The following is a 21,719-nucleotide window of genomic DNA, read 5'->3' as shown; positions in this document are numbered from 1 at the left end:
TATATAAGCAATAACTCTAGATATGGACAGCATCTGTCCACACAGCTAGTATAATCTGTATATCTCAGTTGGATGTATGTAAGTCACTTCCTGTGTGTGATTTGTGAAGACGGATGTAAGAATTCACTTAACGGAATGATATTTAGATTTATAAAGCTCATACTCTGCTCTATATTATAGGAATTGTATTATTATTATCCATGACAGAACACTATCACAGTGCAGAAATACATCCCCACTGTTTTCCTTGCTGATGGTTTTTAAAGGATTTCCACCTTCAGATGACTTGTCCTCAGTGGTAGGCAGGAGGGGCAACTGCCCTGGGTGCAGAGAAGCAAGGGGGGCTAAAAATAGATGCAGGGTGGTACACCCATTCTATGGCAGTTATTAACAGTGGAAGAGGGGGGCGCAATTCTGGATCCTTGCCTTGGGCGCAGGGCAACCCTGTCCCGGTACTGCTTGTCCTAGTAGTCATAGGAGCCTATTGGGAGCCAGTGGGATAACTGGTAGAAGATTTGCTCCATCTGCGATGGAAAATAATCCTTTAAATGCATAAAAGGAGCCACTGGAGTAACAGTAGTCATAGCAGCTTGTTGGGAACCAGTTGGGAAACAGTAGTCATAGCACCCTGTTGGGAGCCTGTGGGGTAGCAGGAGTCAGGTATTAACAGTGGAGGAGGGGGGCACAATTCTGAAATGCCAACCTGGGAACTGGGTGACCCTGTCCTGGTACTGCTTGTCCTGGTAGAAGATTTGTTCCATCCATGATGGAAAATGAATCCTTTAAATGCATAAAAGGAGCCAGCGGAGTACCAGTATTCTTAGCACCCTATTGGGAGCCAGTGGGGTAACAGTAGTCATAGCAGCCTATTGGGAGCCAGTGGGGAGCAGTAGTCATAGCAGCCTGTTGGGACCTAGTGGGGTAACGGTAGTCATAGCAGCCTATTGGGAGCCAGTGGGGAGCAGTAGTCTTGGCAGCCTGTTGAGAGCCATTGGGGTGACAGGAGTCATAGTAGCCTGTTCAGAGCCAGTGGGGTAGCAGGAGTCAATTCTGAAATGCTACCCTGGGAACTGGGTGACCCTGTCCTGGTACTGCTTGTCCTGGTAGAAGATTTGCTCCATCCATGATGGAAAATAATCCTTTAAATGCATAAAAGGAGCCAGTGGGGTAACAGTAGCCATAGCAGCCTACTGGGAGCCAGTGGGGTAACAGCAGTCAGGTATTAACAGTGGAAGAGGGGGGCACAGATCTGAAACCTTGCCCTGGGCACTGGGTGACCCTGTCCCGGTACTGCTTGTACTGGCAGAAAATTTGTTCCATCCATGATTGAAAATGAATCCTTTAAATGCATAAAATGAGCCAGTGGGGTAACAGTAGTCATAGCAGCCTGTTGGAAGCCAGTGGGGTAACGGGCCATAGCAGCCTTTTTGGAGTCAGTGGGGTAACAGTAGTGATAGCAGCCTGTTGGGAGCCAGTGGGGTAACAGGAGTCATAGCAGCCTGTTGGGAGCCAGTGGGGTAACAGTAGTCATAGCAGCGTGTTGGGAGCCAGTAGGGTAACAGGAGCTATAGCAGCCTGTTGGGAGCCAGTGGGGTAACAGGAGTCATAGCAGCCTGTTGGGAGCCAGTGGGGTAACAGGAGTCATAGCAGCCTTTTGGGAGCCAGTGGGGGTAACATGAGCCATAGCAGCCTGTTGGGAGTTGGTGGGGTAACATGAGCCATAGCAGCCTGTTGGGAGCCAGTGGGGTAACAGTAGTCATAGCAGCCTGTTGGGAGTTGGTGGGGTAACAGGAGCCATAGCAGCCTGTTGAGAGCCAGTGGGGTAACAGTAATTATATCAGTCTGTTGGGACCTAGTGGGATAACAGTAGTCATTGAAGCTTATTGGGAATCAGTGGGGTAACAGTAGTCATAGCAGCCTATTGGGAGCTAATGGGGTAACCATGGCAACCAATGCAGATGCTATGGTGCCAGGGGCAGGAGGGAGCCCCCATTAGGAGAGATGTTAAGGAAAGCTAAACTGTGAAATTCCCATATGATTGGTGCCAGTGGGATAGCGGTCCCCAGGGGACAATGGTCCCTCAAATAAAGTCCTTCAACCACTGGCATTGGTAAGATAGTGACCGCCAGAAAAGCATGCAATCTCAAATCATTGGTGTGGGCACTGGGGGATAATGCCCCCCCCCCCCAAATCATTGGTGTCAGTGCAATAGTGGGCTCCAAGGCAGAATTTCCATCCCCCAAAATCTTTTGTGTCAGTGGAGTAGTGGTCCCTAGGGGAGAATAGTCCCTCAAATAATTGGTGTAATGGTACTCCAATAAAAAAAAAAGTCCTTCAAACCAATAGCGCTAGTGAGATAGTGACACCAGAAGTGCAAAGAACCTCAAATCATTGAAATCATAGTGGGCCCTGGAGGACAATAGTCCCCAAATTCATTTGTGTTAGTGGAATATAGTGGTCCCCAGTGGAGAATGGTCCCTCAAAATGGTTTACTGGCCCCAGGTAAAAAACAAAAGTCCTTCAAACCATTGCCATTGTTGAGATAGTGATGCCTAGAAGAGCATTCAATGGGAGCTGAGGGATAGTGGTCCCCCAAAATCATTAGTGTCAGTTGAATAGTAGGCCACAAGGGAGAGTGCCACCTGTTGGTGTCAGTGGTGGTCTTTAACATACCTCAGGGTAGGAGTCAGCACCGCCGATCACTGCCGATCCTGCAGCAGTGCTGCAACTGCTCCAAATCCATTGGGTGCAGGTCAACTTGTCCACAGAACCATTTCAACCAGGGTACTGATATTTATAAGTAGTAGTAGTACCCTGGCTTTTATGGTGATGAGGCAGGTGGAGGCTCACTGGAGGATCCTCCAGTCATCCAGTTGGCCATTCTAAGCCGGTTGTGACAGCAGTAGCTCTCGGAACAGACAGGGAGGCACGGCCTTTATGAGGGAGGCCACAGCCCGGCAGTTGAGAACCGCTGTTCTAGGACAAAAGATATACATAGGTAGACTGTAGTGAAATGTATAGATAAAAGCACAAACGCTATAAAATAACAGAAATATATTTAGTAAAAGCTGCAGGAAGGAAAGACGCAAGTCATCAGAAGACCGGGGAGGACTGGGCCAGGGGGCAAATTGCCCCCTGGGCCGCTCTGATGCCCTGTAAAAAGGCTGCACTGCTTCTGCCACAGACATGCCTAAAGGATTCCTGGTGAAGAGAAGTAAAAAGTCCCCGCCACTGATCGCGGGTTGAAGACAAGGACAGAGCGCAGGCCTCCCCCCAGCATAGATGGTGTAAACTGTGTCTGAGCAGAGGCCGATTCCATGCCCTACTGGAGACTCTCCTCCCATGGCCAGCCCCGACCGAGCTTTCCCAGCTCCCCCAACTGCCCCCTGCTGGCCAGGTTGGGATCCCAGATTCAGCCGGTGAGTAGAGAGTACCTGGAGCAGGGCTTTAGCCTGGAATGGGGGTCCGGAGGAGGGGAAATGGGAGGGGGGGGGCTGATTCACTGCAACATGGGCCTCTGGTTTGTTCTTGCCCCCTTGGCCGAAAGTTGCCAGTCTGCCCCTGTCAGAAGGTGGACAATTCCTTTAAACTGCCACTTTATCAGCACGACCAACTACAAGTCCCAGTATGCCAAAGCAGTGGGCTAGTCCTGTTGGGACTTGTAGTTCTCCCTAGCTGTGAATTCATTTACAATTTCAGTTGATGTACAGTTTGCAGATTTTTAATTTGTTTCCTAATTTAACAACCTTTGCAGAAACCTGATACCTCACCTACAAGTTCATTTGTTGATAGTGTTTTATTTTATAAATATATTCTTTGTATGAGTCTATATGATCCATGATGTATAATGTATATAGGATCGAATGTATTCATCGCTGCTTGTTTGCCGGTTCCGTTAGCTCCAAAATTTCAATATAAAATTGTCAAATATACATAAAAGAGAAAATAATGTTTGCTGGTCATTCTTTATTATGTATTAAATTGCTGCTGGAGAGCAGTGCCAGGGCAAGGGGTGGGCGGCTGCCAGGGCACAGGGTGGGTAGGAGGGACGGTTGCCCTGGGCGGAATGGTTTATTGCAGGGATGGTGGGGTGCCTTGACCCTATCCCTAAGGGAAGGGGGGGGGGGGCACAGTTTGGCATTCTTGCCCTGGGTGCTGGATGACCTTGTCCTGGCCCTGGCAGCTGCCCTGGGCGTGGTGGTGGTGGGGGGCACCACATGGAGAGTTTCTTTCTACAAGCTGGCAAGAGTAGTGATGGCAGCTTCACTATTCCTATCAGCTCAGGGCTGCAGCATACAAGCCAGATAGGGAGAGGAGGAGAGAGCTGGAAGGAGGAGTGGGTTGTGCTCTCTCTCCCCTGCAGCTCCCTCTCCTGCCACTGCAGCTCTCCTGGATCGGGACTGTCAGATCGCCCCTGGGACAAGGTCATCCAGAGCCCAGGGCAGGCATGCCAAACTGCACTGCAGCTCTCCTGGATCGGTATTGTCCGATCGCCGCTGGGACAAGGTCATCCAGAGACCAGGGTGAGCATGCCAAACTGCACTGCAGCTCTCCTGGATCGGGACTGTCAGATCGCCCCTGGGACAAGGTCATCCAGAGCCCAGGGCAGGCATGCCAAACTGCACTGCAGCTCTCCTGGATCGGTATTGTCCGATCGCCGCTGGGACAAGGTCATCCAGAGACCAGGGTGAGCATGCCAAACTGCACTGCAGCTCTCCTGGATCGGGACTGTCAGATCGCCCCTGGGACAAGGTCATCCAGAGCCCAGGGCGAGCATGCCAAACTGCACTGCAGCTCTCCTGGATCGGGACTGTCAGATCGCCCCTGGGACAAGGTCATCTAGAGCCCGGGGCGAGCATGCCAAACTGCACCACAGCCCCCCGAGATATATGAGCATTATGTGTCAGCAAAAGTCCCCCCACAAAAACACTGAACACTAATCTGCATGCTTACCCCTAAGCATAAATTTCCCCTCCTCTCAGTACAAATCCGTCTTGCTGAAATCCCCCATCTTAGCAGAAATCTTTGCCCCCCCCATCCTTCCAAATCCCCCTAGTCCAAATGCCCCCCCCCCAAAAAAAATCACCCCTTAAATCCTCTATCCCTAAAATCCACCCTCCTACTACACTTCTCCCCATCACTTCAAATCCCCCCTCCCAGCACAAATTCCTCCCAAAATCCTCCCTCCTAGCAGGAATCTCTACTTCCCCCTTCCCAACACAAATCCCCCTAAATCACCACTCTTAGCACACACACCACCACCCCCCCCCCTCCAAATGTTCCCTCCTAGAACATTACTTACCCTGTGCTGCCCCCCCCCTCCCAACTGACCCCTTCCAACACAAATCCCCTCCACCCCAATCTCCTTGTGGTGCCCCGCCCTTACTTCACATGATACCACAGTGCCCAGCGCAGCCGCCCCCTCCTGCCCACCCCTTGTTCCGGGGCATGCTGTGCAGTGTTTGCTTATCTTCCCTCCCATCTCATTCCAACAAAGAACATGGGTAGGGGGCGGGAAAGCAAACACCGCACAGTGGCAATCTGACAACCAGTGGCATCTCTAGTGCAGGCGCCCTCTATAGCCCCACTATAGTGCTTGAACTTTTTTTTAGGGGGTAGGGGTTTTTTGGTGACACATAATGTCTATACTTTTTTACGGGGGGGTGGGGGGGGGGGTGGGCTGGCATTTGGCATCTTTGCCCTGTGTGCTAGATGACCTTGTCCCAGCACTGCTGGAGAAAAGGCAATTCTGGCAAATCAAATCAAATGGAAAAGAATGGAAGAAGAGTTAAAATCTGTCATTTATTTAATCGCTGCCATTTCCGCTAATGAGAAGATTTCCCACACTCCCTGCTTTGGTGTCACCCTTAAATGAAATTAGGGGAGATCTCTCCAATGGGGACAGAGACAGCAAGGAAATCCTCCCCAAAACACAATAAAAACTCCAGACCCAATGGAGAAATATTGTAAGTCACTTTATTGTTTCATCATATGATCACATTAAAACCTCCAATGCGTTTTAAGGCTCATAAAACTCCTCCTTCTTCATGCTTTGAATATTTTATGGGGCTAATGGACCCAAAGAGACAGAATTCCCAGGATATGGTGATATATGAAATATCTCCAAAGCTGGCCATACACCTTATATTCAAATCATCTGATTGAGAAGTTGATAAGAGGTTGGAAAGTATTCCTCATAGGCATCAGTTGGGATTTACATTTTCTCAAAAGGAGTAAGTAGTTGGAAGAATGCCCTATAATCCGGCAAGGGGTCAAAAAAATGGAGAACACCTCCAAAGGTCAATACCAACACCTCTGGACACGAGCCCCCAGGGTCAGATATTTGACAATGGGGAGGAAATAAATTGTGGCACCCTAAACTTCGAACAAATATTTGACAACTCCAAAACTAGAGGGCGTCTGAATAGTTTTAAGGAGTCTATGTAAAAAATGGTTTGCTGAATCATAGTGGCACACATCCACTCATCTACATCGAAACGTGCCATGCTCTAGAACAGGGTTTCTCAACCAGGGTTCCTCCTGAGGTTGTTAGGGGTTCCATGACCAATAGGCAATTTCTGCCTCTCAGATAAGTTCCCAATGACACCATTGTTCCTTTTAACAATCTGTAAGGGGGTAATTCTTCCCAATGATGACAAGAGTAAGGAGCATTCTTCCCACTGACTGTCACACTAATATATCATGAGTTGTAGATTTTTATTTTTTAGCAGGGGTTCCCCGAGACCAGAAGTTTATTTCAAGGGCTCCTCTGTGTTGAAAAGGTTGAGAAAGGCTGCTCTAGGTAATAGAACTATCTCATATGGTTGAAGCACCATCCAGTGGCCAAAATGCAGTATTTCTTTTTTTCTTTTTGCCTCAATCTGGGAACACAAAATATTGGCCACTAGGTGGCGCTTCGATCATGTACATGTTCTATAACATAGAAACATAACAGGATAATATAACAGCAAGCTTCATTGTAGCTGAGCTGATGTCTGTCACTTTGTATTTATAGACTTAAACATAGCTTAGCTCCTTAACCACTTGCCGACTGCTCACAGTATATTTACTGCGGCAGTCGGCCCCGGCCAGGCAGAGTGACGTAGATCTACGTCGCTCGCCTGTCACTCCTTCTAGAGCCAATAGCGGGCGAGCGCGCGCCCGCCGAGGCTCGTTCACGGAGGAGTGCGGGAGTGTGACTGGCGGACCCGATGTCCGCCGGTCACACTACGATCGCCGGTACAGCGGGAGAAAGGCGGACGGCTTATGTAAACAAGCCGCCTGTCAGTTCTCCCTGTGTAAAAATGAAGATCAGACGGTTCTACTATGTAGAACCGTTGATCTTTTTTTTTTTACACCAATAGGAATGTCCCACTACAGTTAGAAGCACGCCCCTAGGACACACTTAACCCCTCCCTGTCCAATAAAGTTAACCCCTTCCCTGCCAGTGTCATTTTTGCAGTAACAGTGAATATATATAGCACTGATTACTGCAGTAATGTCACTGGTACCCCCAAAAGTGTCAAAAATGTCAGTCAAGGGTCCGATCCGTCTGCTGCAATGTCGCAGTACCGCAAAAAAATCGCAGATCGCTGCCATTACTCGTTAAAAAAAAAACACCAAAAATGACAAAAATCTTTCCCTTTGTTAGTAAACGCGATAACTTTTGCACAAACCAATCAAAATACGCTTTTTGCGATTTTTTTTACCAAACATAGGTAGCGTAAAACAAATTGGCCGAAAATTTTAAAAAATTTTGATTTTTACATTTTTTTTGGGGGGAATTTCATATAAAAAAAAGTGAAAAATATTGTTATTTTTGCAAAAATTACGCTCTTTTTTTGTTTATAGCGTGTGATCAAAAAATCGCACAGGTGATCAAATACCACCAAAAGAAAGCTCTGTTTGTGGGAAAAAAAGGACGTGAAATTCGTTTAGGTACAGCATCGCACGACCACGCAATTGTCCGTTAAAGTCACGCAGTAAAAAAATCGCAAAAAACCCCCTGGTCTTTTAGCAGGAAAATCCTCCGACGGTAAAGTGGTTAATGCATATTAAGTAAATGTGTAAACACTCCACACAATGATGGAACCACATGGCATCCACCTCAACACTCCAAACAATGATGGAACCACATGGCATCCACCTCAATACTCCACACAATGATGGAACCACAGGGCATCCACCTCACTACTCCACACAATGATGGAACCACATGGCATCCACCTCAATACTCCACACAATGATGGAACCACATGGCATCCACCTCACTACTCCACACAATGATGGAACCACATGGCATCCACCTCAACACTCCAAACAATGATGGAACCACATGGCATCCACCTCAATACTCCACACAATGATGGAACCACATGGCATCCACCTCACTACTCCACACAATGATGGAACCACATGGCATCCACCGCACTACGCCACACTACAATGGAACCACATGGCATCCACCTCACTACTCCACACAATGATGGAACCACATGGCATCCACCTCACTACTCCACACAATGATGGAACCACATGGCATCCACCTCACTACTCCACACAATGATGGAACCACATGGCATCCACCTCACTACTCCACACAATGATGGAACCACATGGCATCCACCTCACTACGCCACACTACAATGGAACCACATGGCATCCACCTCAACACTCCACACAATGATGGAACCACATGGCATCCACCTCAACACTCCACACAATGATGGAACCACATGGCATCCACCTCACTACTCCACACTACAATGGGACCACATGGCATCCACCTCAACACTTCACACTACAATGGAACCACATGGCAACCACTTCTCCACTCCACACAACAATAGAACCACATGGCATCCACCTCAACACTCCACACAATGATGGAACCACATGAACATTACCCCTGCCACCATTCGCCTGGTGCAAAGAGCAAGCACACCCAACAGACTTCTTGGAATGCAAGAATAGACCCTGTGTTATATTGTCTATTCTCTCCATCAGAATCAAAACTATCCAGTCTGTCTCTCCTGTCCCTCAATAATACAACAGCATAGTGTCTACATCTTCTTCTACTCCACACAACAATTGAACCACATGGCAACTACTTCTCCACTCCACACAACAATGGAACCACATGGAAACTACTTCTCCACTCCACACAACAATGGAACCACATGGAAACTACTTTTCCACTCCACACAACAATGGAACCACATGGCATCCACCTCACTACTCCACACAATGATGGAACCACATGGCATCCAACTGACCACTCCACACAACAATGGAACCACATGGCAACAGTCTTTCCGCTCCACACAACAAGAGGACCACGTCAGCTGCTTCTTTACTTCACACAAGAATGGACCCACATGGCAACTGCCTCTCCACTCCACACAAGGACAGAACCGCATGCCAACTGCCTCTCCTCTTCTTTTAAGATAAATGTATTTTCTAAATGTTTATTCAGCAACTAATGGTGTCCCTGGGTAGAAGCTGGGATCCTGAAATGTTAATTATAGGACTGCAAGCTGCTGGGGCAAGAAGCAACATATTTCATTTTCAGAAAAAAAAATAAAAAAATAAAAAACATTACGGTTATTTAAAGTTTTAGAACTTTTTAACTCATACTATGTGTAATAACATTGTAACAATGAGCAGTCTAGGTGATCCTTTGTATCCTGTACATCGTTCTATAATACAGAATAGTATAATACACACAAAGCTCTGACATATATACGTCTACACTATTCAGCTTTTCTCCCCAATGTACGGTATATACAGTCCACATGGTGCAGCAGATGTCCTTCTTCTAGCCTCACATCATTAGTATTTGACTGGTCGGACCTTCTTTATCCAGGCAATCAGGGCTTTGTTGTTGGGGTCCATACACTTCTGCTGGCTGCCCACATATAACCTGGAAATAAAAAAGGATTCCATTGACTCTAGTGACAGTGCAGTGCAGGCTTAGGACCTGAAAAGTAAACAGTTGTGGACACTGAGTGTAAAACACACACCCAAAACTGATTCATCAACACGACATGTGTAATACACCCTTCCTTCTGCCCCATCCCCACCCCCACACTTACCAGCAATTCCAGACTGCCAAAATGACAGTCAGGAGCTGCAGATGTTGGTGCTGTAAAAAAATAAATGTGCGCTCCGAATTACATGCGATCTCTGTGATTGCACTAATATGAACCGTGGCAGAGGGATACAAAGTAACATTGATTATAAACATTGATCAGACAGGAGATAAAGAGATACAAAGTAACATTGTTTATAAACATTGATCAGACAGGAGATAGAGAGATACAAAGTAACATTGATTATAAACATTGATCAGACAGGAGATAAAGAGATACAAAGTAACATTGTTTATAAACATTGATCAGACGGGAGATAGAGAGATACAAAGTAACATTGTTTATAAACATTGATCAGACAGGAGATAGAGAGATACAAAGTAACATTGTTTATAAACATTGATCAGACAGGAGATAGAGAGATACAAAGTAACATTGTTTATAAACATTGATCAGACAGGAGAGATACAAAGTAACATTGTTTATAAACATTGATCAGACAGGAGATTCCTGCAACCTCTATCCACCTCTTCAGAGCCGAATGCAGCTTTGATCGGGTATTCGGCAGCTGTGCAGGTTGGTTGCTCGGGTCTCCTGGTGGGACAGGAGACCCTGGCGAGCCGCGTAAGGTGGCGGGGGGGGGGGGGGGGTTACCAGTGCTGTATTTTGGCCTAGGCCAACAAGGCCCAGGCCTAGGGCAGCACTTTTCAGGGGGGGGCAGCAAAAAAGCCGCCCCCTCCACCTGAGACTCTTTTGGCCACTGGTTGCTAGAGCCACCTCTCCCACCTCTCTCTCTCTCTCACCCCCCCTTCCTCTCTCTCTCTCACTCACTGCCCCCCCCTCTCTCTCTCTCACCCCTCCTTTCTCTCTCACCTCTCTCTCTCTCACCCCCCTCTCTCTCAGCCCCTCCTCTCTCATCCTCCCACTCTTTCACCCCCTCTCTTTCTTTCTCTCTCACCCCCCCCTCTCTCGTATCCCTCCCTCTCTCTCACCCCCCCCCTTTCTCTCTCATCCCCTCTCTTTCTTTCTCTCTCATCCCCCCTCTCTCTTATCCCTCCCTCTCTCTCACCCCCCCTTTTTCTCTCATCCCCTCTCATCCCCCCCTCTCTCTCACCCCCCTCTCTCTCTCTCAGGGGTTCATGCTGGGACTTGGAGTCTTTTAATTTTGGAGGGAGTCATATTAAAAAGGAAGGAGTGGGGCAAATTTACATAGGAGTCGGAAGGGGGTGCCCAATTTTAGTCTTGCCTAGGGCAGCACAAAACAAAAATACACCACTGGGGGGGACATCCCCTCCCACTCCTTGTAATGACAGCCGAGCGGCTTCTCAGCCGCGTCGGTTGTCATTACAAGACAGCCGACCATCGGCTATGGACACCGGTACCGGGGTGATGCCTCTAGCTGCAGTCATCACTCCGGTACATGCACTTTCCGAAATATCGGTCACTATTGGTGGCCGATTCCGATATATCGGGGAAAGTGCAGATCGGCCCTCGATATATATCTGCTTTGCCTATAATTGGTCAATCACTACTGACAACATAGCAGTACACTAGGACAGGAACAGATCATTGTCACCCAATAACAAGAAGTGCCTGAACAAACCCCTTCATGGCAGAATCACCTAAGCTTTTGTTTACAGCGAACACCTTATCCTTCCTCCAGCTCCTCCATAGGAACACCCACAGGAATTCTGGCAGGTTGTAAGTCTTTGGATTGACAGCTATGGAAAGTTACAATATGTGAAGGGGGATTTTATAGATTCTACTGAGAAAAAAAAACTGAGTACACCAGATAAGGAGGTTCTCTGCTCACTACAAACACTTACACAATGGCGCGCAGGTTGCAGATGCCATCCTTCTTCTGGAAGCGGACCTTGGTCACGCTCTTCAACAAGTTCTTTGGTATGTGTTTGGCCAACTGGGTGCAGCAGGACATGGTGCGTATTGGCATGCCTGTGTAACCAAAAAAATAATACAATATTGCATGGGTATAATTTTTTACATGGTAACCAAATATTACCGGTTAGAAAGGATAGGGCACAGAATGACATTTTTTTAGGCTGAAATGCAGACAGATATAAACCTTCGCCATTTATTCACTGTGATCTTACTCACCGTCACTCGGAGTGAAAGACAGATACTTAATGGACACTGAGAATATGGTTAGGTTTACTTCATATGGGGCAGTAATATTTATCTCAAGAAACCTATGAAGACTGTTTCACACAGCCAGACTTATAACAGATGCTAATATCCAGGGGCTGACTGGCAACTTTCAGCCCAAGGGGCAAGTACAAACTGGAGTCCTCCTGACCTCCATTCCAGGCTGAAGCCCTGCTCCAGGTACTCTGTACCCACCGGCCGAATCCAGGTTCCCGACCTGGTCAGCAGGGGGCAGTTGGGGGGAGCTGGGACAGCTCGGTCAGGGCTGCCTGGGGGAGGAGAGTCTCCAGTTGGGCATGGAACTGGCCCCTGTTCAGACACAGTTTACGCCATCCATGCTGGGGGGGGGAGGTCTGCACTCTGTCCTTGCCTTCATCCCGCACTCAGTTGGTCAGCAGTGGGGACTTTTTACTTCTCTTTACCAGGAATCCTTTAGGCATGTCTGTGGCAGAATCGGCGCAGCCTTTTTAAGGAGCATTAGAGTGGCCCGGGGGGCAATTATTCCCCTGCCCCCTGGCCCAGTCCTCCCCTGCTTATATAATCAGCTCAACTGCCTATCTTCCACACATTGTTGAATATGCTGATATATTCACCTGTTATCTACTGGGGGTTCTGTGTTTACACTTATGATAATGTGCATTGTACTTCAATGTCAGAAACAGACAATCTGTCACTGGTGGTCTCTCCCTATTGTCTGTGTATTGAGGTGTGATGTGTATTCTGTTAAGCTTGTCTGTCCCATTGTTAATTGGTAATGAACTCACATATTGTTTCTGTCTAGATGGCTAGATAATTAGTTCAGGTTAATTCCATTTCTGTATACAATTTTGTCTGCATATGATAATGTAATCAGGCAACCCCTGACCTGATGGGGTAATCTGATCACTAGGGGGCGGTCCATGCTGTATATAATCTGTGTGACTGTTCAATAAAGGAGAAGGTTTCAAAACTTGTACAAGCTAAGTTGTCGGCTAGCTTTGTATGGGGGCGGCTGGAATATTTGATATCTATGTTCAAGACTGAAGAAAGCCGTATACTGACAGAAGCACAAACACAGTGTGGGTCGCGGTTCCGTTACATTCATTAAAAAAAAAAATTACAATCATTATTATATATTGAGATCCTTTTCTCCCCTGTACAGAATGTCTCCGACTGGGAAAGGGATGGGCAGCAATGAACCAATCTGGCTCTCCTCCATGACAATGTGCTTTCCTTCTGCCAATGAAGACCCCGAAGTGTAAAGGGGGTGCCAGCAGTTGGGCCCTGAAGAGTGAAGTGTACAGTGTGCAGTGTTGAGAGTTGCAGCAGCAGGAGCTACCTCAGTCAGTGAAGGGCTGGAGGGAGCTGTTCACCGGACTTTTGAGCTGGCCACTGGATCAGTTACAAGTAGATACATATTCGCCAGCACACCAAGGATCTTGCAAAAGCAGTCCAAAATCTTTATTCCACAGAAGATCACATCAAAAAAATTAGTGCAACGTTTCGGAGCTGCGCAGGACCCCTTCGTCAGGCATGCCTGACGAAGGGGTCCTGCGCGGCTCCGAAAACGTTGGATTAATTTTTTTGATGTGATCTTCTCCAGAATAACGTTTTTGGACTGCTTTTGCAAGATCCTTGGTGTGCTGGCGAATATGTATCTACTTGTAACTAATCCAGTGGCCAGCTGGTGATCGCTTCAGCACCCAGTACACAAGTGCCTACAAACCAGGAAGGTGTGCAATAGGAATATGAACTTTATCAAAATTTCCAAACTTGTCCTTCGCTTTTGCGGCTCAAAAACATCACAACTGATTACCGATTAGTGCCCATTAACCACTTGCCGACCGCTGCACGACTATTTACTGTGGCAGTCAGCCCCGTACAGGCAAAGTGACGTAGGGCTACGTTGCTCACCTACGAGCCTCTAGGGGGCGAGCGCGAACCGCTGGAGGCGCGCTCCCGCCCCCGCTCATTTCCTGACATGTCCGCGCGTGTGACCGGCGGCTCCGATGTCTGCCGGTCACCCGCGATCTCCCGGTGCAGAGGGAGAAAGGCAGGCGGCTGATGTAAACAAAGCCGCCTGTCATTCTCCCTGGTGTAACTGCACAGATCATACGATCCTGCTAGGTAGGATCATATGTCTCTGTGGTTACATCACTAGCCACGCCCCTTTACAGTTAAAAGCACGCCCCTAGGGACACACTTAACCCCTTGATCACTAATAAAGGTGACCCCTTCCCTGCCAGTGTCATTTTTACAGTAACAGTGCATATGTATAGCACTGATTACTGTAGTAATGTCACTGGTACCCCCAAAAGTGTCAAAAATGTCAGTCAAGGGTCTGATCTGTCCGCCGCAATGTCTCAGTCCTGCAAAATAAATCGCAGATCACCGTCATTACTCGTTCAAAAAAAAAAAAACAATAAATATGACAAAAATCTTTCCCTTAGTTAGTAAACGCAATAACTTTTGCGCAAACCAATCAAAATACGCTTATTGTGATTTTTTTTACCAAACATAGGTAGCAGAAAACAAATTGGCCTAAAATGTTAAAAATTTTTGATTTTTACATTTTTTTTGAAAAATGTGAAAAATATTGTTATTTTTTCAAAATTGTCGCTCCTTTTTTTTGTTTATAGCACAAAAAGTAAAAATCGCACAGGTGATCAAATACCCCCAAAAGAAAGCTCCGTTTGTGGTGAAAAAAGGACGTCAATTTCATTTGGGTACGGCGTTGCACGACCGTGCAATTGTCTGTTAAAATCACACAGAGTGCTGAATCGCAAAATAGGGCCTGGTCTTTGAGCAGCCAAATCCTCCGGGGCTTAAGTGTTTAACTGGGCGTAAAACAAAAGAACTGTCCAAATGACCAAATTTTGACCGATTTTTTTCAATAGTGTATGGCCAGCTTTAGTTAGGAGAGGTGCTTAGGTAGTCTGCCTTACATCAGGTGGAATAATATAGATTGTGGCTTACAGATCTATAAGGCAGCTTTTATTTAACCTGCTTAGCGGTATCCCCGAGCGTGACTCGGGGTGAATGTGCAGAGCGTGCAGCGGTGTCTCTTACCTTCTCCTGGCGATCCAGCGATGATCTCCCATTGCTGTGATCGCCAGCCGAGATCCCCGCCGCTCATCCGTCGGTAGGAGGACTTCCTGGTTTCGTTCCCTGCAGCAGCAATGCTGCATGGGAGCGGAACTAGGGAGGGAAATTCAAACGATGCACAAAACACAAACACATAACACATTTATATTATATATATATATATATATATATATACACACACACACACACACATATTTGTATATATATATATATATATATATATATATAATATAACGCATGAATTATAATCTAATCAATAATATAATTTTATAATATATATATATATATATATATATATTATATAATAAAATTATATTATTGATTAGATTATAATTCATGTGTTTGTGTTTCAAATTTATCACATCTGGGATGTCTACTAGAGTCTTGTTTTGGTCAGGTTTAAGTCAGTAATTACTAAGAATTGTAGGCCTATAATACATAACGTCAAATTTCCATGCAAAAAATTGTACCGCTTTTGGTACAGAATTCCTGACAGAATCATACCGCCAGGGAGGTTAATTTTTTTTTGTGCAAGGTTGTGGAGACAAGCCATGTGGGAGATCCACCCAGCATTAAGATACGTGCAGGGGACATGTCTCTGTAGCCAAGCAGGCGACTTCTTTACATTTTTTTAGTTGTCCTCAGAACAGGAATAGAGGAAAATCCAGCTGTGTGCATAGGAACACATAACAGACAACAGTAAAACTATGGTTTCGTTTTTACCACCCAACAGCTGCCCGTGTGAAAGAGCCCTTCGGCAATATACTTCTTCCTTCCCAGGTGTGAGCAAGAGATGCTGAAAACTCCCTGATCTATGCAAAAAAACCCTAACTCGGTTATCTCAGGAAGGATTGCACAACACAAATGATGACGTCAATCTGATCATAAAAATTCCTCGGGGTTTCCCACAGAAACATTTTGTTGACTTGGTGTGATGAGCCTCATTAGCATTATACACATAAATACACTGCTCAAAAAAAAAAAAGAATTAAAGGAACACTTTTTAATCAGTGTATAGCATCAAGTCAATTAAACGCCTGGGATATTGATCTGGTCAGTTAAGTAGCAAAGGGGGTTGTTATCCCGTTTGCACTGCTTTGGTGTTAATGAAATTAAAAACAGGTGCGCTTGAGGGGTAACAATGAGACAATCTCCAAAACAGGAATGGTTTTACAGGTGGAGGCCACAGACATTTTTTTTCTCTACTCATCTTTTCTGAGTGTTTTTCACTAGTTGTGCATTTGGCTAGGGTCAGTGTCACTACTGGTAGCATGAGGCGATACCTGGACCCTATAGAGGTTGCACAGACAGTCCAACTCCTCCAGGATGGCACATCAATACGTGCCATTGCCAGAAGGTTTGCTGTGTCTCCCAGCACAGTCTCAAGAGCATGGAGGAGATTCCAGGAGACAGGCAGTTACTCTAGGAGAGCTGGGCAGGGGCAAAGAAGGTCCTTAAATCATCAGCAGGACCGCTATCTGATCCTTTGTGCAAGGAGGAACAGGATGAGCACTGCCAGAGCCCCACAAAATGACCTCCAGCAGGACACTGGTGTGAATGTCTCTGACCAAACAATCAGATACAGACTTCATGAGGGTGGCCTGAGGACCCGACGTCCTCTAGTGGAGCACTGTGCTCACTGCCTGGCACCAAGGAGCTCGATTAGCATTTGCCATTGAACACCAGAATTGGCAGGTCCACCACTGGCGCCCTGTGCTTTTCACAGATGAGAGCAGATTTACCCTGAGCACATGTGACAGAGGTGAAAGGGTCTGGAGAAGTCGTGGAGAACATTCTGCTGCCTGTAACATCGTTTAGCATGACCGGTTTGGTGGTGGGCCAGTGATGGTCTGGGGAGGCATATCCATGGAGGGATGCACAGACCTCTACAGGCTAGACCATAGGTCAGCAACCCGCGGCTCCGGAGCCGCATGCGGCTCTTTTAAACCTTTGCCGCGGCTCCGATTGGCGGCCTTCTGGGTGTCATCGGTGCGCAATGCGCCCCAACACTCCCCCACTGTGGCGCTGTCCTGGCTGTGATTGGTCCAGGCTGGACCAATCATAGAGGACATCCCGGGTGACGTCGCGTGGGGGGCGGTGCATGCATTAGTCACGCACCATCCCGACGTCACCTTCCCGCCCGCCGTCGGAGAGGAGGGCAGCGGCGCGAACGCTGGTCGAGGAAGAAGAAGAAGACGTCCGACCAAGACCCGACTCTCGTCAGCAGCACGCCAGGCATGGTGACGGCAGGTAAGTGAAGGGAGGCACGCACGCACACTGGTCTCTGCATTGAAAGGGGGCATGTACGCTGGTCACTGCTTTGAATGGGGCATGTACGCTGGTCACTACCATTATAAGGGGCATGTACACTGGTCACTGCATTAAAAGGGGCATGTACGCTGGTCACTGCATTAAAATGGGCATGTACGCTGGTCACTACATTGTAAGGGGCATGTACACTGGTCACTGCATTGAAAGGGGCATGTACGCTGGTCACTACATTGAAAGGGGCATGTACGCTGGTCACTGCATTGAAAGGGGGCATATATGCAGTGTTATATTTGTTTTAAATGTCGCAATGGTTTTGCGGCTCCCAGTTTATTTTTTTCCCTTCGGAAACGGGTCCAAGTGGCTCTTTTTGTCTTAAAGGTTGCAGACCCCTGGGCTAGACAATGGCACCCTGACTGCCATTACTTATCGGGATGAAATCCTTGGACCCATTGTCAGACCCTACGCTGCTGCCATGGGCCCTGGGTTCCTCCTGGTGCACGACAATGCCCGGCCTCATGTGGTGAGAGTATGCAGCCAGTTCCTGGAGGATGAAGGAATTGATACTTTTGAATGGCCCCCACGCTCGCCTGACCTGAATCCAATAGAACGTCTCTGGGACATTAAGTTTTGGTCCATCAGACAGTTGCCCACCCTTTGCAGCTATAACAGCTTCAACTCTTCTGGGAAGGCTGTCCACAAGGTTTAGGAGTGTCTATGGGAATGTTTGACCGTTCTTCCAGAAGCGCATTTGTGAGGTCAGGCACTGATGTTTGACGAGAAGGCCTGGCCCGCAGTTTCCTCTTTAATTCATCCCAAAGGATGACCACCCGGGGCACTTCAGGTTCAGGCGGGCCAAATATACACATTCTCAATGACATACATTTCATGCATGACACAAGGTCATTCTGAAGTCACACACACGCAGTCATAGTGTTCTATGTGTGGTTTGCATGAGCCGCCAAAATAGATTTTTTTTTTAAAACAATACAATATACCAGTCCTGAGCTTTACAGGTGATGGCCAGCAAAATATTACTTCCCAAGATACGTTTGATAAAAGAAAAAAAACATCATATTATTAATTTTATATTATTTTTATATTATTTTTTTATTATGTTTTATATATATATATATATATATATATATATATATATATATATATATATATATATATTTATTATATATATATATATATATATATATATATATACATACATATGTATATATATATATATAATTTTTTTATATTGTTTTATACAGTTTTAGTAAAGAGGGGGGCCCTTCTGTAGAGGGGGGCACGGGGCAATTTCCCCTTTTGCCCCTTTATAAATCTGGCCTGGGCTGCAGCACTAATCTGTGTATTCTGACAGCAGAGGAGCCCCCCCCCCCGCTGTCACAATGCAATAACACAGCAGGGAGGAGTCCCCTATCCGCCTCAATTGTGTGGATAGGGGAATCATTTAATTTATTTTTGTTTATCCCGCTGGCTTAGTGAAAAAAACAGAGCCACGTATGGCCAGCTTTAGACTCCATTTACACCAACCGGGTGCGACAGAGTGCGCACGCGTTTCAGCGCATTCATTTCAATGGGATGTCCTATGCATAAGAAACATACAATACAAGTTCCTGACCCTTTTGCTAAATCATGTTGCACTAAAAGATTAAGAATCAATGGCACTGCCTCACATCTGCTAAAGCAACGCATTTCTGTACATGTCAGGAAAGTGCATATTTTTTGCCATATGTAAGATACAATGGGGTTGATTTATTACTGGAGAGTGCAACATCTGGTTCAGCTGCTCATGGTAGCCAATCAGCTTCTAACTTCAGCTTGTTCAGTCAAGTTTTGACAAAAAAAAAACTGGAAGGTGATTTGTTTCTAGGCAGAGCTGAACCAGATTTTGCACTCTCTAGGTTTAGTAAATCAACCCCCAATGTATCATTATTCTCACTATTTTTTAAATAATATTTGTAAGCATTTCAATACTTTACTAGTTTTATGGAATTTAAATAAAACTAATGGATACATTGACCTTTCTGAAAATGTAAAGCCATCCATGCCATATTAATCACTTGCCGACTGTTCACAGTATATTTACTGCGGCAGTCAGCCCCTCACAGGCAGAGCGACGTAGGTCTACATCGCTGGCCTGTGAGGCTCTGGGGAGCGAGCGCGCGCCGCCGGAGGCGCGCTCCCGCTCGGTCACGGACCCCCCCCGCGCATGTGACCGGCGGACCCGATGTCCGTCGGTCACTCGGCGATCGTCGGGGGAGAGGGAGAAAGTAAACAAAGCCGCCTGTAAACAAAGCCGCCTGTCATTCTCCCCGGTGTAGAAACGATGATCACACGGTCCTACTATGTAGGACCGTTGATCATTGTTCCTACACCTCAAGCCACAGCCAATCACAGTTAGAATCACGCCCCTAGGGACACACACAGCCCCTCCCTCTCAAATAAAGTTAACCCCTTCACTGCCAGTGTATTTTTACAGTAACAGTGCATATGTATAGCACTGATTACTGTAGAAATGTCACTGGTAACCCCAAAAATGTAAAAAATGTCAGTCAAGGGTCCGATCTGTCCGCCGCAATGTTGCAGTACCGAAAAAAAAATCGCAGATCACCGCCATTACGCAACAAAAACAACAAAAAATGACAAAAATCTTTCCCTTTGTTAGTAAACGCGATAACTTTTGCGCAAACCAATCAAAATACGCTTTTTGCGATTTTTTTTACCAAACATATGTAGCATAAAACTAATTGGCCGAAAATGTTAAAAAATTTTGATTTTTACATTTTTTTGGGGGGGAATTTCATATAAAAAAATGTGAAAAATATTGTTATTTTTGCAAAATTGTCGCTCTTTTTTTGTTTATAGCGCATGGTCAAAAAATCGCACAGGTGATCAAATACCACCAAAAGAAAGCTCTGTTTGTGGGAAAAAAAGGACGTCAAATTCGTTTAGGTACAGCGTCGCACGACCGCGCAATGGTCCGTTAAAGTCACGCAGTGCCGAATCGCAAAATACCCCCTGGTCAGGAAGGGGGTAAAATCTTCCGGGGCTTAAGTGGTTAATCTAGTGGATTAAATTCTTTCCTGGACCTGATATGCAGATCAGGAGCCTTGATTGCATTAGCTCCTTGGCAGTTAGTGCCGGTTCACACTACCGCGGCACGACTTCGGGGGCGACCTGTGAAGTCCCGTGCACCGCGACTTCGGCGCGACTTGCACGGGCTTCATATAATGAATGTCAATGCAAGGCGCTCCGATGTCGCCCAGAAGTAGTGCAGGAACTATTTTCTAAGTCGGAGCGACTTGAGTCGCTCCTATTAGAACGGTTCCCGTAGCACTGCATGGACCGCGACTTGTCAGGCTGACCAGTCGCCTGACAAGTCGCGGTAGTGTGAATGGGCACTTAGCGACCTAAGCTGGCCAAAGATGGATTGAAATTCAGCCAGTTCAGCAGGATCCAACTATGGTCATTCCCACTCGACAGTAGTGGAACCCAACAATAGACAATAGCAATAAAGAAGAGGATTCCTTCACCCACCTTGCATGTGTGGATGGGGGAATCCATTCATCAGGCATCTATGGCCAGCCTTGCAAAACACTGAAGCTTGAGGCAGTTGGGTTTACAATGGATACAACAGCAGTCTAACAATCTACAATGTTCTTACCTTGACAATGCGCCATGATTATCACCATGCTAAGAGCTACGAGGGCGACAAGTTTCAGAGGAGACATCACTCTAGGTCTGAAGAGATACGATACAATGTTTCTCTACTCTTCTGGAAAATTCTGATATTGCATCTGTGGCTGGAGCAGACCCACCCTATAAGTGTTTTATCCCCAGGCCAAAAGGTGGGGAGTTGAAACTGAAAACTGACGGCCCCTTTTGTTAACCTTTTTTTTACAGATCTGGAAGTCTGTTCCAAGCATCATCTACTATTTCAGTAAAATTTGAGGGCAAAAGTGGGCATACCTTTTTTATTAACTTACATGAGTCGTAAGTGGTAACTCTTCTTCTTCTTCTTTTTCATTGGAGGTAAATAATGGATTCCAAGCATGTAGGCAGGTGCAGTCTACTTTCTTCACTTCATCCACACCGTCC

The 21,719-nt window shown here is 46.5% G+C and overlaps 2 protein-coding genes across 2 annotated transcripts in view; one reads left to right on the top strand and one right to left on the bottom strand.

Moving 5' to 3' along the window:
- The window catches only part of LOC309550265 (eotaxin-like), a gene marked incomplete at its 3' end in the record, with an annotated part of 902,909 nt that overhangs the window by 473,820 nt on the left and 407,370 nt on the right, over positions 1-21,719 (top strand). The window lies entirely within an intron of this gene.
- Positions 9,614-21,423, bottom strand: CCL27 (C-C motif chemokine ligand 27). The gene is made up of 3 exons (XM_082243833.1): positions 21,286-21,423; positions 11,918-12,044; positions 9,614-9,922 (listed from the first exon to the last, which is right to left on the bottom strand). Exons 1-3 carry the CDS (start codon positions 21,350-21,352, stop codon positions 9,832-9,834), a joined length of 285 nt encoding a protein of 94 aa, XP_082099959.1. The 5' UTR covers positions 21,353-21,423; the 3' UTR covers positions 9,614-9,831.

Source organism: Pelophylax lessonae (genome assembly GCF_965119305.1).
Source record: "Pelophylax lessonae genome assembly, chromosome: 1".
Lineage (NCBI taxonomy): Eukaryota > Metazoa > Chordata > Amphibia > Anura > Ranidae > Pelophylax > Pelophylax lessonae.
The sequence above is the reverse complement of the archived record's forward strand: the minus strand, read 5'-3'. Positions and strand labels throughout refer to the sequence as shown.

Bases quoted from the DNA above. Each gene is read 5' to 3' on its own strand.
- CCL27 (XM_082243833.1), bottom strand. From the start codon at position 21,352: ATGTCTCCTCTGAAACTTGTCGCCCTCGTAGCTCTTAGCATGGTGATA. The intron at 12,045-21,285 runs GTAAGAACATTG...TTGGTTACACAG, and splicing joins AATCATGGCGCATTGTCAAG to GCATGCCAATACGCACCATG. The intron at 9,923-11,917 runs GTAAGTGTTTGT...TTTTATTTCCAG, and splicing joins TGCAACCTGCGCGCCATTGT to GTTATATGTGGGCAGCCAGC.